Genomic DNA, 24,601 nt, shown 5'->3' with positions numbered 1-24,601 from the left:
GGGCATCCCTGACATATATATCATTATTGGGGATGACAACTACTATTCTTTACCATCTTGACCACCACAGTTCCATAGTTCTCAATTCTCTTGACCTGTCATCTGCTTTTGATACCATTGACCACTCTCTCATGCTACATAGATTAGAATCTATCGGTATCTCAGGTCAAGTTTTCTCTTGGTTTCAGTCCTACTTTTCAAACTGTCAATCAAATGTCTCATTTAATAACACTTTCTCTGAAACTTTCATCAATCATAGCTGTGTTCCCCAGGGTTCCATTCTCTCACGTCTACTCTTTAATATCTTCCTGTCACCTCTCCTTACCCTTTGCCAAATTAATACATTTTTCCATTTATGCTTATGTGGACGACAACCAGCTATTACATCCTCTCAATCCAGCAAACAAAACAGAAATTAACACCAAACTGAATCGAATAAGGTTATGGCTGAAAGACAACAAATTGGCCTTAAACACTTCTTGGAGTAACTGGTCCGGAAACCAACAAGAGTGAGTGCTATTTTAGATTTGGTCCTTAGTGGAATGAAAGACATACTACAGGAGTTAACTGTGTTTGGTCCACTGGGAAACAGTGATCATAACGTGATCAAATCTGAGCTGGTACCAGGAGTAATGTCGCAAAAGAAATCTACTGTAGGGGTGTTTAATTCTCGAAAGAGCAGCTATGATAAAATGAGGAAAATGGTTAAAAAGAAGTTAAAAGGGTCAGTTGCAAAGGTAAGGACTGTAAACCAAGTGTGAATGTTATTTAAAAATACCGTTGTGGAAGCCTAGAACAGATGTATTCCACGTATCAGCAAAGGTGGAAAGAAGTGGAAACGAGAGCCGGCGTGGTTAAAAGGTGAAGTGAAAGAGGCTATTAGAGCCAAAAAAACATCCTTTAAAGAATGGAAAAAAGATCCGAATGAAGAAAATAAGAAGAAACACAAGCACTGGCAAGTTAGATGCAAAGCACTGATAAAGACAGCTACGAAAGAATATGAAGAGAAACTTGCAAAAGAGGCAAAAACTCATAGCACTTTTTTTTAGGTACATCAGAAGCAGAAAACCTGTGAGGGAATCTGTGGAACCATTGGATGATCAAGGAGCGAAAGGGGCACTCAGGATAAGGCCATAGCGGAAAGACTGAATGAATTCTTTGCTTCGGTCTTTACGGAAGAAGATGTAATGGTTTTCAAGGGTGATGATGAGGAGGAACTGAAAAATTTCAGTGAACCTGGAAGATGTACTGAGCCAAATCGACAAGTTAAAAAGTGATAAATCGCCAAGACCGGATGGCATCCCAGGGTATTAAAAGAACCCAAGAATGAAATTGCTGACCTGCTGTTAGTGATCTGTAACCTGTCGCTAAAATCAACTGTAGTATCTGAAGATTGGAGGATGGCCAATGTTACGCCGATTTTTAAAAAAGGTTCCAGGGGAGATCTGGGAAATTACAGACTGGTAAGCCTCATTTTGGTGCTGGGCAAAATGGTAGAAACGATTATAAAAAATAAAATTGTGGAACACAAAGACAGACATGATTTAATGAGACGGAGTCAGCATAGGTTCAGCCGAGAAAGATCTTGCCTCACCAATTAGCTTGACTTCTTTGAAGGTGTGAATAAATATGTGGATAAAGGTTAGCCGATTAATATAGTGTATCTAGATTTTCAGAAAGCTTTTGATAAAGTTCCTCACGAGAGGCTCCTGAGAAAATTAAAGTGTCATGGGATAGGTGGCAAAGTTCAGTTGTGGATTAGGAATTGGTTTTCGGATAGAAAACAGAGGGTAGGGTTAAATGGTCATTTTTCTCAATGGAGGAGAGTAAACATGGAGTGCTGCAGAGGTCTGCACTAGGATGGGTGCTATTTAACTTACTTATAAATGATCTGGAAATTGGAACGACGAGTGAGGTGATTAAATTTGCAGATGACACTCGACTGTTCAAAATTGTTAAAACACATGCGGATTGTGAAAAATTGCAGGTGGACCTTATGAAATTGGAAGACTGGGCATCCAAATGTCAGATGAAATTTAATGTGGACAAATGCAAAGTAATGCACATTGGGAAGAATAACTTTGGGAAAAATAACCTGAATCACAGTTACCGGATGCTAGGGTCCACTTTGGGGATTAGCACCCAAGAAAAGGATCTGGGTATCATCGTAGACAATACGATGAAATCTTCTGTCCAATGTGCGGTGGCGGCCAAAAAAGCAAATAGGATGCTAGGAATTAAAAAAGGGATGGTTAACAAGACTAAGAATGTTATAATGCTCCTGTATCGCTCCATGGTGCGACCTCATCTGGAGTATTGCGTTCAATTCTGGTCTCCTTATCATAAGAAAAATATAGTGGCGCTAGAAAATGTTCAAAGAAGAGTGACCGAGATGGTAACAGGGATGGAAATCCTCTCGTATGAGGAAAGACTAAAAGGGTTAGGGCTCTTCAGCTTGGAAAAGGGACGGCTGAGGGGAGATATGATTGAAGTCTACAAAATCCTGAGTGGAGTAGAACAGGTACAAGTGGATCGATTTTTCACCCCTGATGTGCAGAAGAAGAGAGTTCCATAGGTGAGGGGCAGTAAAGTTAAAAGTGCAATATCTAGTGGATTTTAAGTGAGCATGTTTAGGATTGGGCAAGATAAGATGGTAGACAGTGAGAGTTGCTAAGTAGTCTGAAAGACCAATCCTGTGTACTTTGAATGTGAGAGTTAATACCTTAAATAGTATACCCTGTTTGTTAGGGAGCCAATGGAGAGATTGAAGTAATGGGGAAATGTGATCATATTTACAGGGATGACATAGTAATCTAATTGCTTTAGCATTAATAAAAGGAGTAGAATAAAACTCCAAACCTTTTTTTCTAAACTGCAGTGCAGAAAGCCCAGGAGAAGCCCCTCTTCCAGCTGGCAGGGGGACCTTCAAAGACCTGCACCAGCTAACGAAGTGAGCTGGAAGCCCCTGAGCTAGAGATTGGGGCAAAGAGGCAGTATTTGCAATCCTGGCTCAACTGGAATAATATATTTCGAACCCTAGGAACAACCAGCCCAATGACCTCAACCCTAAGGATGTAGGCTCTGAATTATTTACTTCTCTTCACCTAACCTTTATCTTAGCACTAGCCCACCTTTGCCATCTACTACACCAGAGTATCTCCTGAGATTCCAAGTGTGCTGAGGAGGAAGAGAGGTGCCCGCCAGCTGACTTCCCTACATGGTACAGCGACTTCCATATGCGGTACAGTGCCAGCACTGCCCGATTCGCTGAAGGCCTGCATGTTTCCCCCTTCTCTCTAGCGTCCTCTGTCTTCCCCCCTGGCCTCCCAGTTTCACCTTTAAAACTAATTACAGCAGCCTGCAGAGGATCGCCGGTAGGTAAAATGATTGAAATGTGTCAGTTTTGAGAATTTATATCTACTGTGTATATTGTGTGTATATGAAAAATGAATGGAAAAAATTGCATTACAATTAGTAAAGGGGATGGGATCTGGGGCAGAGCTTGGGTGGGCCTAGGGAGGTCTGTGGTTGGGGCACTCAGTTGATATTTGTTAGACTTAGCTTGAAGTAGATGAGAAACTGCTGTAGGCAATCTGCTGGCACCAGTGCCTCCTTCTCTCTGACCCTCTTCCTTGCTGGCACCCCCTATTGGCGTCTCAGGGCACATCTGGAGAGCCTCTGCACATGCGCGGACGTTGACGTGATGATGTCATGCATATGTGTAATGTCATCATGGCAACATCCGTGCACTTCTGGGTGCCTCAAGCCGTGGCCACTACCTTTAGTGTGCCCTGGCTTGAGAAAGTTTGAGAGACACTGTGCTAGACTCTAGAGGTAGAGAAATACTGAAAAGTTTCAGCTTGTGCAAACCCACTGTAATAGTTTAGTATCTCTGCCTCCATCTGCTGGTAGGAGGGGGTTACAACTTGCTTGTCTGGACTGTTCTAATGGAAAGTTAAGGAAGTATACATCTAAGATCAAAACCTAAGAAAGAATAAGGAAAATTTCAAAAGCAAGGTAGAAAGATTAGCTACAGGAAAGATATGGAAGCTGTCAGTATATTGTAATACAGTACCTCCTTTAGCAGAAATAACTGAACAGGTGAACAAACTTTTGTATCTGCCATATTCACATCTTATTTTGAATCTGTAAATTCAAGTTTCAAGTTTATTAGGATTTTATATACCGCCTATCAAGGTTATCTAAGCGGTTTTTACAATCAGGTACTCAAGCATTTTCCCTCTCTGTCCCGGTGGGCTCACAATCTATCTAACTACACATATTAATTATCCATTAAAATCTACACAAAGATGCTGTGTTCATTTCTGCACCAAGCAGAACTGTCGGCTCTTGTTCACTTAGGGTTCATTGAACACACAATTTGGCCAGGGGTGCCTAAACTTTTCAACAGAATTAGCTTGCTCCCTCTGAGTTGGAGATCTTTTTGGACAAAAGAAGCTCTATGTCAAGTCAATTCAATGGCTATGCACTCCTGTAAGCAATACTACCTTGTCAGTTACATTAAGCCAAAATATTTTCAGACTCTTCATGCCTGTATTGACCGATATTCTATATAACCACCAAAAATCCCAGGTATTATGTTGTTTTACTCACTTGTAGTGAAATTTCTAGAAATTAAAAAAAAAAATCTCCACATATCAAGAATGAATTTGGTTTAATTTGCAGACAACTACTGCTAGCAATCCAGGAAATATGTGTAGTGAAGATAGGAAATCATCATATATTAACATTCCATGAACGCAGGAGGAAAAAGCCCTTTGAGCACACTGCAGTGAAGGATAACATGCATTAAGAATTTAATTTAAATAAGGCCCTGCTACATCTCTTTAACATTAAAGTTGGATCCGGAGTAGGATCCTATTTAATGTTATGGGGACTACAAAGGGGACACAGGGGCAGAACAGGGCAACCTAGCAGAGGCGTTGTTTTTTTTTTTTTGTTTTTTACTGCCTCTGTTGTGGTAATAAAAACCCGGAAAGATCAGACACATCCATGGTTTCTGGACTACCCGGATCTTATTTCCCGGATTTTTACTACTAAAACAGAAGCAGCATTAAAAAAAAAAAAAAGGAAGAAGAGGATGTGATTTAAGGTGGTCCGGAATCCTTAAGATCCATACTTTCTAATAAAATCCGTGAGATCCACTCTTTACCTTGTTCCAGAATCCAGACCATACTCGACACACCTTACAGCTTTGGAAACATTGCTGCAAACAACCTGTACTTTAAACATTTGTTTTAAGTTTCATCTATTCTGGGCAGTATAGATTAATTTTAATAACACTGCTTTTTCCGACTTTATACAACCCGTTAATCTCATATTCCCAAATATACCCCAATGCAATACTTGGGAGATGACCATAAGCACGGAATCAATCAGGAAGCTCATGCTGTAACTATAGCAGCTTCCAAGTCTCTTTCCAGGATCCCCTAAGCTGCACACTCTTCTCCAGGTCCTGTTCTTGCTCATCAAATATTCGCACAGTTGCAGGAATAAGGATGCAAATCCTACAGCGCAGTATGTCAAGTGCTCTGGGAGACAGACTCCACACTAACACGAACTACAGCACCCGTCAATACCAACACTTCCGGCTTCAGACGCAGTCCACTACCTCCTCCCCATACCTCAGGATGGAAGTGAGGCTATCTACATTTTCTAATCTTGATCTCCATTTGTCGCACTTCTGATGACATCAGTTTCATGGTTGGCTACGGCGCAGCCTGTGAAGCGCTCCTATATGTCTGACTGCAAAGCACATTGGCTGTAAGAAAGGGGGTGAGATATGATTCAAAGAGAGGCTTGATGGCAACGTTTATGAGTTTGGTAAGTATTCCAGAGTAAACAATGATAGTGCAGAAGATGCCTATTTTTTCTGCACTGTTGTGTTGCTTTTATATGCTAGCATATAGTTTCCATGTAAGAATCTGTCACAATCTGGCTTCTTGGAGTTTTAAGTTCAGTTTTTGTCTGTCTGCTTTTATTTCTAATGTCTTGCCCCTTATTTTATTTTTAGTGAATTTATTTATTTTTATTTTTTCAATACCGTTCTCCCTAGGGGAGCTCAGAACGGTGTACATGAATTTATTCAGGTACTCAAAAATTTTTCCATGTTTGTCCCTGCAGGCTCACAATCTATCTAATGTATCTGGGGGGAGGGGGGGATTAAGTGACTTGCCCAGGGTCACAAGGAGCAGCGTAGGTTTGAATCCACAACCCCAGGGTGCTGAGGCTGTAGCTTTAACTACTGAACTTTAACTCTTCCCTCCTGTCTATTTTGCATATGTGTTTTGGTTGAGGGATTGTGCTAGTTTCTGTGTAGAGATCTGCCAGAAACTAGCTAGAGCTTGTTTAAATATCCCAGTAGGTCGTGGACTAGGGCCCAGTATATTTATGCTGCTACCTTTGAAATGCTGTGTAACTCTTGGAAGCTAGTGTTCTGGTATTGCACTTTGAATGTTGTAGCAGGGTTTCAGTAATTGTTTTGGACTACTCAAATACTGGTAATTTGAACCAAGGTCCAGACTTCTTTGTTTGAAACCTAGAGTCCGCAAAGTACCACATGCACAACTGATATAGAGCAATGCCACTCCTAGGATAGGAGGGGGAGGGGGGAGAGGATGCACATTTCCCAAAGTTGACATAATAATAAATTAGTAAATATTTTTTTCCTAAATACAAGTGCTGATCCTCTTTTACAACCAGTTACTCCCAGAATACAGCAGCCCTCCCAATCAGTGTAATTGCTTTATGTCCCAAGCCTGCCTGAAGCTGAAGGCACAACCTGTTAAAGCTTTGGGGTCCCCTCCCAAATTTCTGCCTTGGGACCCAGCCATATCTAACACCAACTTTATACATTTCAAGGCCAGAATCATCATTATCTTGTGTGCATATTTCTTAAATATATACAAGCTCAACATGCCAGTAACTTTGGGAAAATTTAGAAACTAGATTTACAATAAATGGCTAGCCTGCTTCTCCAACTGTTCTGATTTGCAGCAAATCATAATTTTATCCTGAACCAGGGCATTGATGCACCTCTAGACTCCCTTCTCCAAGTCCAGAATCCTCTGTAAATGTTCTCTCCCAAGCCTTTCTTGCTTCTAGGTTAGCCTTCTGACAGCTGTAACCAAAGTGCTTACATCTAAAGAACACGTATTCACAGAAGTTTCATGTTTTCAAACAAAACGCCCCAAATAGCAAATAGACATCAGGGGAGAGCTTGAGGACAATGATGGTTCACCAATCCAAGATGTCAGCGATACCTTCAGGACCAAGAGCATGAGTCATCTTTAGAACAACCACCATTGTTCTCCTCTGAGCTATATTTGATGCCATTCAGAAGAGTCTCTCTCGCTTTCTAGTGGGGATCTCAACATGTCCTCTAAGTTCTCTTTTGCATCTGGGTACCTTGCGGGAGTGCCACCACCAGACAGCTGATTACTGATTACTTGTGATTTTGCTTTAGGCCCATCCAGCAACAGCTGTCCTTCCCAGTGTTCACCGAGGGAAGCCAGCATATTGCCAATGTTGCTCCCTTTTCTTCAGTTTCTGCTGTTTGCACTGGATCAACTAAAGGTGTGCAGGTAGCGTCCAGACATCCTCAGAAGGCAATGGGTGACCTTTCTAGCCACATGCGCACTGATGCATCTACAACATCCCATCTTCAGGGAAACAAAAAGTTTGTGTCCTAAGAGACAGAACACTATGGATCTGTCGGCCCACATGTGGTTAGAAAGGTCCTGCATTGCCTCCTGAGGATATCTGGGTGCTGCCTGCACTCTAGTTGATTCAGTGCAAACAGAAGAAGGCAGTAGAAGGACACCAAGGAGGGAGTGGAAAACATGAAATAGGATCTGCAAAAGTTAGAGGAATGGTCCAGTATCTGGCAACTAAAATTCTATGCAAAGAAGTACAGAGTAATGCATTTGGGAATTAGAAATCAGAAGGAGTCGTATGTGCTGGGAGGTGAGAGACTGATATGCACGGATGGGGAGAGGGACCTTTGAGTGATAAGTGTCCGAAGATCTAAAAGCAATGAAACAGTGTGACAAGGCGATGCCTGTTGCCAGAAGGATGCTAGGATGTATAGAGAGAGGCATGACCAGTAGAAGACAGAAGGTGTTGATGCCCCTGTACAGGTCGATAATGAGGAACACTTATCTGAAATAGTGTGTCTCGGCTCACATTATTTCAGATAAGGGTTCCATCTTTGATTTTTGTAGAGCTATATGGACAATGTAATATACAACAGAAGCTGTAGTGCTCAATGTAATTCGCTGTGACCTCGTGTTGCTTTTTGGCGCCCTGCTGAAGTATTTATAAGCACACTTAAATCTAAAAATTAATTGAAAAGTTAGTTGTGCAGCATTTTCAAAGTTTGATGATATAAGATTCCTTGAACGGTAAGGGTCTTTGCATTTATTCTACATCCATCTTTAGCATGAACCTTTAACATTCAATTTTCTTCCATTTTTCTGCTTCCTTCTTAATCTATTTTTCCATGTCTTCCCCTCCTCTCCATACATGTGCACCATCTCCCTCCCTCCTTTTCCCCTATTCCATTAATCCTAAACAGCACTTCTTCTATCTCTTTTTCCTTCCCCACTCCTCCTATCCCTGTGCACCATCTCTTCCCTCTCTCACCCCCTCCTGTGTTCTGACATCTCTGTTTTCCCCCTTCCTAGGGTCTGGCATATTTTTTCTCTCCTTCCCACAGTTTGGCATCTCTTTCCCTTCTTCCTACTGTGGTCTGACATATCTCTCCTTCCATCCCCCATTCCCCTGATCTGGTATCACTCTTTTCTCCTTCCTGCAGTTTGGCATATCTCTCGCACACCTTCTTCCCTTCCCTCCTCCTTCCCATGGTCCATTTCCCTCTTTCCATTCCCATGGTCTGCTATCTATCTCCTCTCCTCTCAGCCTATCATATCTCTCTCTCTCCTCCTCCCCTTCCATCCCTGCTCTGCACTGTTGTCCACTATCTTTCTCTTTCTCCCTTCTGTTTCTGGCATCATAAGTTCTTCCCCTTCCCCTCTCTCCCACCCCAGCCTCTCCCATTCTACTTAAGAAACTGGTCCAGGGGGCTTCCTGGCCTGGCATTTCCTCCCCTTTCTATTTGCGCTGGTCTGGCGTTGTCCTCACCTTCAGTCTAGCATACAAATCCATTTTTGTTGCAGGGGACCGCCAGCCTCTGCATCAATTTTCAACTGCTGCATGCGGCCCCTTTCTGTTCTTTCCTTCTGTGCGGTCCGTCCTCAATGACGCAACTTCCTGTTTCCGCTTGGATGAACCGTGGCAAAAGGAAAGCACAGAGAGGGGCCGCAAGTAGCAGACCGGCATGGATAGAAGGGGGTGGACATGCCAACCCATTAGGGGCCCCCCAGAGTCTTTGGGCCCAGGACAGCTGCCCTGTTTGTTCCCCTCTAAAGCCGGCCCTATGCTGTGGCACAGTCTCCGTAGGCCACACAAAATGGACATGCAGGCCGGATTCAGCCTGAGGGACTTGTGTTTGACACATGTGCCCTAATCCTTCCAAATCCTAGGACTGCCCAACTTCATTCCACTAGAAATAGTGCATTTTACTTTCTTGCCTCAGCAGCCTGGAACGACTTTCCTCTCTCCCTTCAGATATTTATCTTTTAAAAGTTTCAAGATGGAACTCAAAGCTCTGGCTTTTTAATCAGGCTTATACCTAATACAACTTTGTCACCACCCATCAGCTCCAACAATTATAATATACCCTAAATGCTCTATGCTACTTTTTCCTTCTCCCCTCCCTTAATTTTCCTTTTTTCTAAGCGGCAACAACAATTCTTCTCCTACCTTTTCTCCTTCCTCCCTCAGCCCCTCCTTTTCCTTTATACCAGTAATTTCTTTATTTCCTATTGTCTTCCCAAACTCCTTGGCATCATTGACATCCGTTCTATTTTTATTGGCATTCTTTTTCTCCTTTGTTTTTAAATAATTGTGCACGGTTGAGTTCTGCATTTCAGTGATTAGTGGTATAGAAATCTTGATTAAACTGTAAACTTGGGATGGTCCTGGCAGACATTAGACACTGTTCAATTTCCAGGGTGTGAGGACTAGAAACTTCAAGTCTGGATGCCAAAGACATCCCCACTGTTGAGTTACCAGAATTGAAGTAACTTGAGACAGAAGTGGTATGTCCACAGATAAAGGTGTTATTTCAATACTGCTATTGCGGTATTCTGGAATGTCAACCCTTTGTAGAACACGGTCTAGTATGTAACCCTTTTCATGGGTTGGCAAACTGATCACCTGTGTGAATCTTAGGGCTTCTTTTATCAAGGCGCGCTAAGGGGGTTAGCGCGTCAGACATTTCATCACGCGCTAACCCCCACAGCAAGCCTAAAAACTAACGCCTCGTCAATGGAGGCGTTAGCGACTAGCACGGCAGACGGTTGAACGTGCGGTATTCCGCGAGTTAAACGCCTACCGCACCTTGATAAAAGGAGCCTTTAGTAGTTTCAAGTTTTATTAAAAATTGATTGATCGCTTAATCAAAATTCTAAGCGATTAACATAATAAAAAATATTTACAATATTCAAGGTGAACCAACTGGCAGACTTACAAAGGACATAGAGGACATACAGAGGAGGGTGAAAAATACAATAATGGATAGGAAAGAAAGACAGTAAAGGGAAAAATATCAGGATGGGTAAACAGAGAAGAAGCAAAAGTAAAGAAAAAGATAAATAGAAATAAGAGCAGAAGAATAGAGAAATACTGACATTATTGTCATTGTGTCTAGGAAGACAGCTATGATGGTATCTGAGGTTTTAATATGTGAATTGTGTCCCATAATCACCATCCTGGGAAACCCCAAGGTCACCTCTGTAATCATAGTAAAGATTTCTTGCACAGATGATGTGTTGTTAGGAGGTGCTTGGTATACCATCAGCAGCTGGATTGGTTTCTCTTCTTCTAGATGGATTAAAAGGGATTCTGGTTAATTTAGCCGGGGGTTGGCACTTCTGAGCACTTTGATTGTGACCCAGGTGAGAACTGTTACCCCTCCACTACATCTTCCTAGTCTTGGTTGATGTAAGATGTTGAAACCTGTTGTACCTAGTTCAGACAGTGGTATACCACCCATTTCATCTAGCCAAGTTTCACTGATTTCTAAAATGTCTAAGTTCTGTTCATAGATGACATCATGGAGGATTTCCTATCAGCTGATCTGGCATTCACCAGGCCTGTGGTTCCAACGGGATGTCTGAAGTAGCTTTGGTACAGCAATGAGATAATTGTTTAAGTGCAGTCAGCTAGGTGTTTGACCGCTTGCATATTTATTTTCTCTTTGGTTAATGGGGATTATATTTTCTCTCCCACATATCACAGGGTCCATATCCAAAGGTCTCTCGGTCTAATGGGCCAAGACACATTCTTGGTGACAGATGCTCGTTAGGCAAATTTCTCTAGGTAGTACTAAAGGCCTAAAAGCCTCTGTGGATCAGCCACCTTTTGGTACAGAAAAGCAAGGTTTACCAGTTGACACTGTAGGTCTAAAGGCTGTAAGACAATGGGTCTGAGAGAACAAAGACCTTTTAAAGTTGTAAAAGACCAGGGGTTTCCAAGCTTTTCGCTGCAAGGGCCACATGGGTACTTCAGCACTTTTCAGCGGGCCGTAGTAAAAAAAAAAAAAAGATAAATAACTCTAGATATATGAGTTTTATTGAAAGCAGAAAATTTTTATAAATAATTACAGAGTATATTAAATTAAATGTGAGCAATGGAACCCAATGCATCTGTCTTGGTAGGGGAGAGTTCAGACTGTTAAAATGATGATTTTGCCTGTAGTTTGCTATCAAATGAGTATGTTACCAATTTTTTTTCAGGGGTCCTTTTATAAGAAATTAAATAGTATTCTAACAAAATTTATTTGGCTTGGGAAATCTGCAAGAATTGCTATGGTATCTTTACAAAAGCCAATTGCAGAGGGTGGGGTAAATTTTCCCAACTTTTATAGGTACCATCAAGCCTATATTATGCATCAAGATATGTACTGGATCCTCCCTGAGCTCATGGAAGAGTTTCCAGATTGGTTGACGTTGGAATGGCAACTCATGTTTCCTTTGAGATTAAGTTATGTCCTTAGTATCAAAATGCCTAGATTATATAAAGATCACAGAATATTAGTAGATACATGGAAACATTAAGATATGTTAATGATTTAACACCTATTTCAATACTTAAATCAACATATCAGACCATATGGCTAAACTCCAAGATTAAAATGGGAAGATATAAGGTCATCTGGAAATATTGGATGAAGGTAGGTATCCATACTTTAGATGATGTTATTTCTAATGGTAAGCTGCTTGACTTTTCACAATTGCAACACAAATATGATCTTAATAAATCACAAAATTATAAATGGTTGCAATTGAAACAAGCCATTCAGGCAGGGTTCCCTAAATGGAAAAATCTTCGTGATAAGTACAGTTTGCCTTTCTTATGTTTTGAGGTGGACTTCCTGGGACACCAGGCTGCACAGTGGTACAAATTGATATCTGGATTTATGAATAAAAAAACAAAGAATGGCCTTTGGGATATTTGGAGCATCAAATTACTGTGTCTCAATGGTCACGAATTTGGTCTTGGAGGATGAGATATACAGTGTCTATGAGACAAACTTGGTATTTTCTGTTGCATAGAGCATTCTGGACCCTAGTGCGTTTACAAAAATTAGATTGCTCTAAATCTAATAGATGTTGGCACTGTCATCTTGAAGTTAGTACATTGGATCATTTATTGGTTTTTTGTCCCTAATACATAGTTTTTGGAAATCTATTTGGAATCAGGTTAATAATTTACTTGAAATCTGGTAGCTTTCATATGATACGATATTATTTGGTGCATCAATGAGGAAAAAGAGTCAAATATCCTCTAAGAACAATAAACTTTTACTCATAATGACAGGAGTTGCCATTCAACAAATTACGAGAAATTGGAAAAATTATGATAGACTAAGTTATAATTTCTGGTGGAATTCATTGTGCCATATCTTTAAAATGGAAAGAATATTAGCTATTCAGCAGGGACATTATAAAAAGTTTAATGATGTTTGGGAGCCATTAATAAAATATTGTATGGATTGATTATAACTAATAATTTATTTCTTCCCCTTTTATTTATTAAAGTACAGGGTGGGGGGAGGGTGGGCTTATTTTAAAGTTATCTGAAAATATGTTATTAATAGTTATAAAGGAAGAAGGGAGGGAGGAATTATATTATGAATCAATATTTGTTAGATTAATAAGTGATATTAAAGTGTATATGATTGTATTCTAAATCACTTGTTGAAAGTTTAAAAATGAATTTAGAAAAAAGAAATTAAATTATTGTATATTAATGATGACCAACATTCTCATATTTTCATCACAAATTATAATAAAACCATTAATGTGAATGATGGAATACGCACCTTTAAATATAAATTTATGCAATTACAAATTGAGTATTAAACTGCACCACTGCAAGTATTCTTATGAACAATTAACCATAACAATTAGATTCAATTTAAAGATAGTCAAAGCGCTAGAGCTACCTACAACACCGCAAATTGACTGTCGATCGAGGCTGAACAAATCCGAAGAAATACTGTGAAGTATACAATTATGATTCATTATTAAATAAAGCTGTGAATAATATTAATATTAACAATATGAAATATCAATATATTTTGAACACAATTTTAATTAATGTATTTGAAATCTATCAACACCCCGTGGTTTTGGGTTTTATTTTGTGGATTCTCATTGGAAAATTAGTCCAATTGGCGCATTTCCACACAATTCTTCTGCGAGCCAGATAAAATCATATCGCAGGCCGTATGTGGCCCACGGGCCGCACTTTGGAGACATCTGCTCTAGATCGGACATTGGGTGGGAGATTCTGTTTCTAAAGCTTCTTTGAGCAAGCTCCCTTTTAAAGGACAAATGCTGTTTGGCAAGGGGTTGGATGATTTTATGGCCAGTGTGACAGATTCATTTTAAGTCATTGCTGACTTCTGGCATTCCATGCCACAGACATAAAGAAAAAGGGAAAAGTATTAGCGTTACTGGACGTGAGGAGAGTCCTTCTCCACTATCTCGAGCTGATGGACGAATTTTGTCTTTCTGACCATCTTTTTGTGTTAACCAACCTTAGCAAATGGGGAAAGCGTGTTTGAAGGGGATCATCTCCAGATAAATTCACATGGCTATCTCATCTGAATACATTGGCTGTGGTAAACAGCCACCGATTTTTTTTGAAAACGCATTCCACCAGAGGCATTGCCTTTTCATGGGCAGAATCCTGAGCAGTTACACCCAAGGAGATCTGAAGAGCAGCTACCTGGTCCACCCTTCATACTTTTTACAGCTTTTTACAGAGTGGACATAGCAGCACAAATGTACACTGCTTTTGGTTCCTTGGGGCTCATAGAAGGCTCATCTGCCCACCCTAGACTCAGGGGACTGCTTTGGCACATCCCACTTTTCAAGCCTACTGTATCCTTTTTTCTAGTAGAAGGGTACACTAGGCTTGATGGCCCACCCTGTCAGATGTTAAGTTAGCCTGCTTTCTGCCTCAGACACATAAGGGTTTCTCCAGATGCTTGTCTGGGAACAACCAAGAGAGAATGAAGATGCTTAATGTACTTTTGTTAAACAAGTAAAAAGAGCGATAGCACTGTAGCAAAACTGTTGGGAGAGGATATAGGAACTGCATAAATGTTAGTGCTGGTTGCACTCAGGTAGGTGGTATGTTTGGTTCCACCTTTGTTTATGATATGTATCCATTGTTTAATTCATTTTATTGCAGGACAGAAAAGACTTGAATTATTGGGGAGTTCCCCATACCCTCCTTGTTCTTTCACCTTCTCAGGAGTTTTCCATTGCTTTGGTACAAACTGAGGCACTGTTCAGTGACACATGCAAACTTCGCGTGTGAAGGGAAGCAACCCACTTGTCAGGCTTACTGTACTCTTCTACTAGAATGAAGATTATCAAGGTAAGAACCTAATCTTCCTTTTTGTTCTTGTTGTTGTCATTTGTTATTGGTTATGTGCTTCTAATTTATTCAATAAAACTATTTTCCAATTTTAAAAAAGTAAAAGTAATTATACATTTCATCCTTCCCACGATTTCCATGCCCTCTATCTTTCTGAACCACCAGGTCTTAAGATGCCACCAAAAAGACAATAATTTGAGAGGCATTCAAATACCTGTTACCATCCCTGAAACACCCTGGCTCTGGTGTTTCCCATCCTGATGTTTTGTCTGAAAGCTATAAAATTATTCTATCCTTCTTTTTGGGCATTTGCTACTACAGTCCGTTTTGGTGAATTACCTTAAAGGCTAAACACAACAGCTTGAACTTAACATGCAATTTTATTTTTGGTGGGGGGTTCCTTTCACAAATCTGATGATATTTGTGAAAACTCACTCCTTTTTCTGGTATTGCTGTAAATATTTACCATATTAAAAGAAAAAGGAATATTAAAAAATATACATTTGCTTTTGTCATTGTGCTATATTCAGGAGCGTTCTTTTTCACTCATTTCAGACATCACTGAGCAGAACCTACAAACATGTTGTGCATGGAGAGGATAAGGAGATTTTTGCAGACCAACTCTGTGCAAATGGCAGCTTATCGGTACATTGAAAGATACCCTTCTTGTCATGAACTTTTACACCTACAGGCAGGAAAACTAAACAGTGTTGTCTTTCCTCTCAAAGAACTTGAAAATTATTTGAACCCCAATGTAGATAAGACCACGTTCCACATTTTTGATCCAAGTTTTGATGACATAAAGAGAGCTGAAGAACTATTTAAGCCATCCAGTAAACATGAGATTGATTTTTTTACATCAGCTGTCCGGATGGATCACGCACCCCTTCTTTCACAGCCTGAGGTTTGTATGATACCCTTCGTTAAATCAGTATGATTTGTTTAGGTGTTTGCATTTCTAGTTGTAATTCTCCTTGTGTCCTTGTCACAAATCAGGGACAAGTTATGGAGCAGAATTCATGGATTTCTCAAAATCTTTTAGGAGGCACAATGTGGAAGTATCTGCTGTGGTCCTTGGTACTGGACTCATAGTGCACCATTTTAAGTCCTCACTGGTCTGAGCTGTATTTGAACCAGTGGCCTAAAGGAAAAAGGCTCTATTACACTGATAATTCCCTTAATCTATCCATTCCATATGGTAGCAGTAATTAGTTTTGACATTGACTGATGTGTTGACTGCTTTGGAGGACACCAGCAGAACTTAATGATCAAGATAAAACAGAATTGGATTATACTAGCAACTCCCTTACATGATCATTGAGAAAAACTGAATAAAATAGTCAATATAAAAGTGCTGAGTCTGTTATATTAGAGGTATATATGAGAGTGTGTTGTAATGTTATCTAGTGTTAAACAGGCAAGTACAGGTCTCCCTCCATATTTGTGGGATTACATTACATTAGTGTCTTCTATCCCACCAATACCTTTCAGTTCTAGGCAGTTTACAACAAGAGTTGGCCTGGGCATTTCCAGGGAGAATACATGGTTAATAGATGTAGTATGCGTCGGGGTCTGTGGAGAGTCGATCAGGTTTAGTTAGATCATTTGACAAATTTCTTGAATAGAAAAGTTTTAAGTTCTTTCTTGAATGTTTTGTAGTTGGGCGTCATAGTCAGCAGATTGGAGAGGTGGTGGTCTAGTTTCACTGCTTTGGTGGCTAATAGTCCGTCATATATTTTTTTGCTTTGTATACCTTTGATTGAGGGGTGGGTGAAATGTGCATAAGTTATGGGGCGCCAGTGCCAGCTGACTGTATAAAGGATGTGCCTCTTGCCGTGAGAGGCCCATCCTATAGGCAGTCAGCAGGCGCCAGCAACTCTCCTCCTTACTGGTGTCTTGCAGCACACTTTGAATCTTGTGTGCCGCAGCACACAGTTTGCAATTCACTACTCTTGGGTCTTAGAATCGCAGAAAACCTGTTCCTTGTCATCAACAGCAGATGAATCCAGAGACTAGTGGGATTACGTCCATCAACCAGCAGGTGGAGATAGAGAGAACTGAGTTGTCCTCAGCTTTCTTGGATGCACAGCCTCCTGGCCAACCAGTATTCTCTATCTCCCGCAGGCTGATGGATGTGTTCTTCACAGCTCCTGGCTTCTGCTTGTGAATTTTGGTCCAGGCCTGGATATTTCAAGATGAGGGGTGTCTGGCTGAGCGGTGCCAGCTTTAGGGGTTACACCTGGGCCCCCCCCAGGTCTCTGCCTCACCCTCTTCTGGGATACACCTGTTCACTGCAGGTCCCTTTCCCTATTTGCCATTGTGACTTGGTTACTTCTTTCCCACGTAAAAAAAACAAAAAAACAACCACCATGAAGTCACTTGTGAGGAGTACCGGCTTTCCACAGCGGTTTTCATCCTCAAGAGCTTGAGCTCCCTTGCTTTTGCCAGCATATGTTCCTGCTCCTACGGTTGCCCTTTGTTGTTGATGTCGGGTAAGTGTTTTTTTCCATTCGCAGGGTCCAGCTTTCGGTGCGATAGCGTTTTGGGCTCCTGCAGGTGCTGGCAAAGAGCTTGGTTGAGCGGTCTGACCCAGCTCTGCCATAATTCAGGCGCTCAGATGGGCTGTCTTCACTCCTCTATAGAGAGCTCCGGCGGGAGAGGTATATGGACTTTTCCCACGTGGGTGAGCGGCAACCGCTTTTTCCCTCAGGCGTTGGCAGCCATTTTGGTTTGCCTGCAATGGCCGCATGGAGCACGTTTGGTCCGCTATTCACTGAGGTGTTCAGGCTGCTTTCTGAAATAGTGTTCCTACTGGGTTGCTGTGGCAGTTCGCGTTTCTCGGAGTACTCGATGTGCAGTAGTGGGGACGCTGGATCGGGTGCTCTAGGGAGCCGACGGTCTTCAAGTCTTCTCTGCCAGTAGTTAGTCTTCAGCGCGCTGCAGCAGCGGTTGTGCCTATGTGCCCTGAACACGCCACATAGTTTTCCTGTCATATAGCTGGTTTTCTTCCTCGGTGGGGAATTGCTTCCGTTGTTTATACCCTCCCTGTATTTTATACCGGGATGGAAGTTTGATTTTGACTTTTATTATTTTTCACTGTTTTGAAAGCGAGAGTGATACATTTCCTTTCTCCTGTGGAGGTCAGGTGCCGTTTCCAAGTCTCTGTGTGTGGGTTCACCGGTGGCTGGGGATATTTCTTTGTGGGCATGGCCTCCTGCATGTTCTGCCCTTTTGCTGCTCCGCTCCACTCCTTTTCGGTGGTGGGCTGTGTGAGCCTGTGGCTGATTTTTTATAGTAATGTGGGTATCATAGTATGGGCAGGGACCTGCTATAATGCCGGTCTTATGGGAAGACCTTTGCCTGGTCTGGCCTTTGTTGGCCCGCTTTCTTTTGGTTTTGGCGGTTGAAGCTGGGGCTGATGGCAGTAAGTGGCCGAGTTGTCCTGGCATGGGGTGCGTTAGTAAGGGCGCCATTTGGTGTAGGGTATGGTGCCCTGGACCGCAGTGCCTTGTCTTTCCACTGTATGCGTTGCGGTGCTCGGTTTGCTGGTTTGCCTTTTTCTGTTAACACGGTCAATGGGCCGGTTTTCACCTGTGGTTGCTATATTTCAGGGCTTTCTACCTAGCGCATCTCTGGCTGCTTCTGGGGACATGGCTATTTCACTGTCCTTGCGGTTGTTGGCAGGGCTGTCTTGCTCAAGTGTGGGGTATATGGCTTCCTCTTACTGGTGCAACACTTGTCGCTTAGCGCAAGCGAGGCTGCTTGTGCCTATGCTATGGGTAGGGCCTTCCCTTTGGTGTTTGTTGCTTGTGGCACGGTTAGGGGGGTCCTATGTTTTTCCTCTTTTCTTTCAGTCCTTGGGGACTTTGGTGGAAGCCTTTGTCCACATTTATTTGGGGCACACTGAGGTCCTGTTTCTGCAGTTGCACCCGCTTAGATTCTGTTTTACGTTGTGTGAGCTTGCATTTCATATCTATGGCTCTCGGCGCCTTGCTGTACACTCTCCCCTTTAGTCTTTTTCACATGATTGATGGTGTCTTTCATTTGCCTATGGGTTTCTTCTTTATGTTTCCAGCCTATTTTCCTTTGGGTCTTGGGGTGGTGCACGAGATGTCTCTGTGTGCTGGTTTCATGTTCTCTATTTTCAGCATTTCACCCTTTCTCTGGAGGCTCCTGTATGGATTTTTGGGTTCTAGAGCCTTTTCAGGCTATCCTATCAGCTTGGCACAGCTATATCACGGCCTCCAGCTGTAGACATGCCAGTATATCGAAGTCGCCTAACTGAATGGGCGATTGATCTGGCCGCCTGGCACAGGAGGGGTGACTCCGTGACGAGACCAGACCCTGTCATCATGGGAGAGGGGACATTGAAGGTACCTGTTTCAGTGTACCCGCATACGACTCTATGCCTCGTTTGCATGTTGCCCCAATGATTTCAACTTCCTTTGCCAGGCGCTGCTAGGCTTTGGGGTGTTCTGTCTCCCTCCTCTTCCTTACGATACAAAAAAAAAAAATATATATATATATATATATATAAAATATATATTATAGATATAGATATAGATATATATAAATAAATAAATGAAATAAGATTTTCCCTCCTGTCCTTTGGCAGTTTTCTAGAGGTCATTGTTCCCCTATAGAGGACACCGAGATTGTTTCTCTTCTCTCGCATTGTCACAGGCCTCTGTCTTTCTTTGATTCTGGCTAGTGGCATGTTCATGCATGATAGTCCGGCATTTTTTCACCTCTTGGGGTTTGGTTAGGTTTGGTTATTATCTCGGTATCTCCTTTCTCTCCTTCCCTTGGGGTTTGGTGCTTTGGTTGTGCCTAGCCTTCCCTTTTTCCTGCGCTTGCGGTTGTTTCTTTCTGGCTGACTTATTTCTCTGTTTGTGTGCCTGGGGCTCGAACGACTGTAGTTTATGGCTGGTATGTCTCCTAGCCAGTTCTTCAGCGGCCATTAGTGTTTATCTACCCTGGTGCACATGTGGTGCAACGGGGACTTAGTGGCGAGCAGTGCACTTTTTATCCCACTGTCTGGAAACCACTTTCCCGTTCTTCATTTTCCTAAGGGTAGAGACTCATGTGCCACACTAGGTATGGTACCTCCTTTCTCCCTTGTCTGTTGCGAAGGGGTTTCTCTTGCGGATGAGTCTTCTGTGCGCTCTTTTGGGGTAAGAAGGGGATTCTCTTTTTGTTTCCTGTATTCCATTTTAAGGATTCCTGCTGTGCTGGCTGGTGCTGGGATACCTGTTATGAGGGGTGCATGTAAGATTTGGCTTCTCCTGTCTTGTGGCTGGCTTGCACGCCCTAGACACGGTTGGTCAGGGAGGCGGTCGCTCTGGATGTTGCTCCATTCAGTGGTTGTAGCTATTTGTTTCGATCTATCTTGGGGATCTTCTTACTGTCTTACCCTACTGGACTGGTTTGCCATTATACTCTGTTTTTCAAATTTATTCCTCACATTAAATATGGGTTCATGCGTTTTGCTCAAATTTTCTTCATTATTGCTTGAGGCTTGCCCTTGGTGGCCTGCCCTGGGGGTGGACAGCATGCTCCTCTATGAGTTTTGTGATGGCTCTTTGGTGTGGGCACTCTCAGGTGGTCTAGCGTATTGCTTGTGTCCGACTACGTTCTCTGTCTCTCTCCAGGGGCAGTTGCTGCCATCACTGTCGCTTTGGGCATCATCTGTGGGGCTGTTGCAATCAACATGGGAATGGCCTGCATGGGTGCTGACGGCCACTGCAGGGGACAAGGTTGATCTTGTTCACTCTTCTACAGCGGATGGCCTCCCTTTATTCTTTCCAAGCCTTCCTGGTGGACTCATCTTTCTTTCTTCATTTTATGGATTTCTGGTCCGTGAGGCTAGCTGGGTCTAGCTGACTCTCCCTTTTCTCTGGGGTTTGGGTCGGTTGACCTTGGTATCTGTTTACCGGTTTCTCTTACCTTGTTTTCTGTAGCCCATTCTGTGGTGAGGGCGGTTCTTCCAGACTTTCTCTTTACCTCTAGTTTGTCTCACTTGTTGGTTACCTCTGATGAGCAAGGTTTCTCTGTCTGCATGTGGTCCCTTCCTTGCTGGGCTGTTTTTTGCAGCATAGCCCAGGTAGGTGGACTTTATTCAATACTCTCACGACGCATATGATCTAGTTAGTCTGTATGGCTCTCCTTGGATCTGTGTTTGTTTCTCTCCAGTGATTTTGACTATTCACGTTTCTGTTGATTGAGTTCCCCTATGTCCCTCTGGCTTTCTTTGTGATTTCTGGAGTCTGACTTGGCGCCCTTCGATGGGCCTCAACTGCTAGAGGGGGGAGCCTGGCTTCATCCATGTCTCTTCTGTAGCTCTCTATGTGTGGGTGTGCGAGTCCTTTCCTCTCTTTGGTGAGGATTTCTTTCATGGTTCCACAGCTTGACTCTTTTCGGAGGGCTCTTGGTTTACTACTTTGAGGTGGCTCTACTTTGGGTTGTGACCCTTCTCTCTTTATGTTTCCACACTCCATGCCCTACACCCTTGCAAGGGGACGGGGGTCTGTTATAGTGAGCTTTTTCATGAATGTCATGGCTTTCCGGTGGACTCGGGGCCTTGCGGGCATAGCGGATTCATTCATCCATAGTTGTTTGGGAGTCCTTAAGTGTCACCTCAGTTACACTTCTTCTGTTCATAGTGGGTCTCAGCAGCTGTGGTTTCCTCAGCATTGTGCTATTAGCTCCTATTTGCGCCTGTTCACATGTATTCTGAGCTCAACCCCTGACTGCTTGTGAGGTTTCTTCACTCTTTCCTTTCCTTGATCTTCTGCTGCAGATCAGGCATTGGAGGGGCAGTTTTCTCCATTTTTTGATTGTTCTCTGTATATACACAGTGATGGTCTGGGTGTGGAGCTTCTTTTGCCATGACCGTCGGTAGGTTGGCAGTTGCGGTGATGTTTGTTTCCCTCCCTACGTTAGGACTGCTTTGCTACATCCCACTAGTCTCTGGATGCTGTTGATGACAAGGAAGGAAAAATTATGTTCTTACCTGTTAATTTTCTTTCCTTTAGTCACAGCAGATGAATCCAGAGCCCCACCCTGTTTCGGTATTCGTGGCTCTGCACGTGGTTTGGCACTGTTTTTGTGCTGGAGTTGCCTTTTGGGTTCTTTGAGTATTGGTTTTTTGTGTTTCATGTGTGTGGGAAAGGAGTTTCTTATGGTTGAGTTTTGTTTTTGGATGCTCTGAGATGACCTATACTGGTTGACCAGGAGGCTGTGCATCCAAGAAGGCTGAGGACAACTCAGTTCTCTCTATCTCTCCACCTGCTGGTTGATGGACGTAATCCCACTAGTCTCTGGATTCATCTGCTGTGACTAAAGGAAAGAAAATTAACATGTAAGTACATAATTTTTCCTTGGTTGGGACATATCTCTCCCCTAAAGCCCTCAAATGACGACCTCAGCAGCGGCGGTGAAGATCTGGGTCAGGGATTTGACTGTGATTTTGTAAGTTCATGAATACCATAAATTTGCAAATAACTTTCTCCCTTCATATTTGTGGGTGTTTGGAGCACAGTCCTCGTGAATACCGTTCCCTTCATATTCGCTGACATAGATTAATTTAAGATACAAGCTCTTTTACTGTAGTTTCCAAACTACAGTACAGTAACTTGAATCTTTAGATTGGTCATAGAGCAAACAAGTATCAGGTGGCAGTTTATTTTCTATTGAAGTTGCCACTGGTCATTTTTCATCAACTTAACTGTTTTCCTCAATGTTCAATAAAAACAAGTTCTTGTATTGTATTATAGAACTGACCATGTACATGCATAGCATCTCATTAAATCATGGAAAACCAACCAATATACAAAATATCAGAGCACAGAATGAACTACTGTAAAACCCACTTCTTTGCTTTTGTTAAACACAGATTCCTATACAGTTTTCATATCCCTACCCCCCTTTTACGAAGCTGCATTAGGCTTTTTTATCACTGGCTGATGCGATATTAGCTACAACACTCATAGAATTCCTATGAGCGTTGGAGCTAATACATCTGCAGCCGGCGATTAAAAAGGCCTAACGTGGCTTCGTAAAAGGGGGGGGGAATAATTCTTAATAATGTTGAACATAATATTTGAACATGTACTGATCACTTATTCAGGTGGTGTCTTCATCCTCGTCATTTTGCATATGTTCCTCGTGCGATGCAGGAAGAGTTAGGCAGTGGAAGTGGATCATCGGTGTCTTTATCCTGGTTGTCCTGTGCATGTTCAGTATGCGGTGCAGGAGGGGGAGGAGACGAAGGGGGTGCCTCGTTATGGGTGGCTGATGTGGTAGATGGAGAGGCGGGGATTCTCAGTATCTTCTGGAAATACATTGTGATTTCAGTCTGGCTCTTCTGCTTCTTCATTTCTTTATATATATTCATGTATGTAGACATTGCTGCTTCTGCTAACTCCACCTTCAAGGCACATACCATGGATGGGTTGATGTCATAAAAATAATCCATGACACCCATGAACCTACGCAAACCCTCTGTAATATTGTCCAATGTAAACTTTGTCTTAAGAATATAAGAATAGTCACAAGTACCTGGCAAAAACCCAAATAGTAGCAGCATTCCATGCCATTGATTCAGGGCAAGCAGTGGCTTCCCCCATGTCTGTCAACAGCAGACTATGGACTTTTCCTACAGGAACTTGCCCAAAACTTGTTTTAAAACCTGCTACATTAACTGCTCTTACCACATCCTCTGGCAACGTGTTCCAGAGCTTAACTATTCCCTGAGTGAAAAAATATTTCGTCCTATTGATTTTAAAAGTATTACTCTTGTAACTTCAAGTGTCCATTAGTCTTTGTAAATCTTAATGCAGTAAAAAATTGATCAACTTGTACCTGTGCTACACCACTCAGGATTCTGTAGACTTCAATCATATCTTCCCTCAGCCGTCTCTTTTCCAAGCTGAAGAGCCCTAACCTCTTTAGTTCCTTATAAGAGAGGAGTTCCATCTCCTTAATCATCTTGGTTGCTCTTCTTTAAACCTTTTCTAGTGCTGCTTATCTTTTGATAAAAGGAACCCTAAATGTGCCTGTATGGCTTTTAAAATCTTACATGGGCTTTTTGTGACTATAATCTCTTTATCTTTAAGCACCTTGAGATCCGCAGGTTCAAGAGTCTTTCATATATATATATATATATATATATATATATATATATATATATATATATATAAGCTCTCTTTTCCATCCTTTAAAGGAATAAAGTCTGCTAGTAAATTTCTCATTCCTTTCCATATTTTTTCAGAGCAATCTGGAATGAATTACTGTCTTACATAAGAATCTGTCTTTCCCTTCAGATTTTCTATAAAGCTTTGAAAACCAATTTGTTTCAACATCTTTTAGGTAATAGTTCCAATGAGTGCTAACAGGCCTTTTTCTGTATACCAAATCAAACTAATTGAACTTTTTCTGTAATTTAATTATATAAACCGAATCGAGCTCCTAAATCTAGGAGATAATCCGGTATATAAATCTAAGATTTAGATTCAATTATAACATTCTTAGTCTTGTTTTCCATCCCTTTTCTAATAATTCCTAG

General features: G+C 42.0%; 1 protein-coding gene across 3 annotated transcripts in view; it reads left to right on the top strand.

The window, feature by feature from the left end:
* Positions 1 to 5,662: 5,662 nt before the first annotated feature.
* Positions 5,663 to 24,601, top strand: part of GTPBP8 (GTP binding protein 8 (putative)) — a 58,484-nt gene continuing 39,545 nt past the window's right edge. Inside the window, exons 1-3 of one of the 3 annotated variants that reach the window (XM_033942007.1) lie at positions 5,672 to 5,844; positions 14,848 to 15,036; positions 15,592 to 15,940. In XM_033942007.1, coding sequence (XP_033797898.1) covers positions 15,617 to 15,940 — 324 coding nt within the window. In that variant the 5' untranslated portion in view covers positions 5,672 to 5,844; positions 14,848 to 15,036; positions 15,592 to 15,616. Of the gene's footprint in view, positions 5,845 to 14,847; positions 15,037 to 15,591; positions 15,941 to 24,601 lie in introns of all 3 variants that reach the window. The other 2 variants (XM_033942006.1, XM_033942008.1) reach the window with 2 other exon arrangements.

Source organism: Geotrypetes seraphini, chromosome 4, assembly GCF_902459505.1.
Source record: "Geotrypetes seraphini chromosome 4, aGeoSer1.1, whole genome shotgun sequence".
NCBI lineage: Eukaryota > Metazoa > Chordata > Amphibia > Gymnophiona > Dermophiidae > Geotrypetes > Geotrypetes seraphini.
This window is presented reverse-complemented; position numbering and strand designations above follow the sequence as displayed.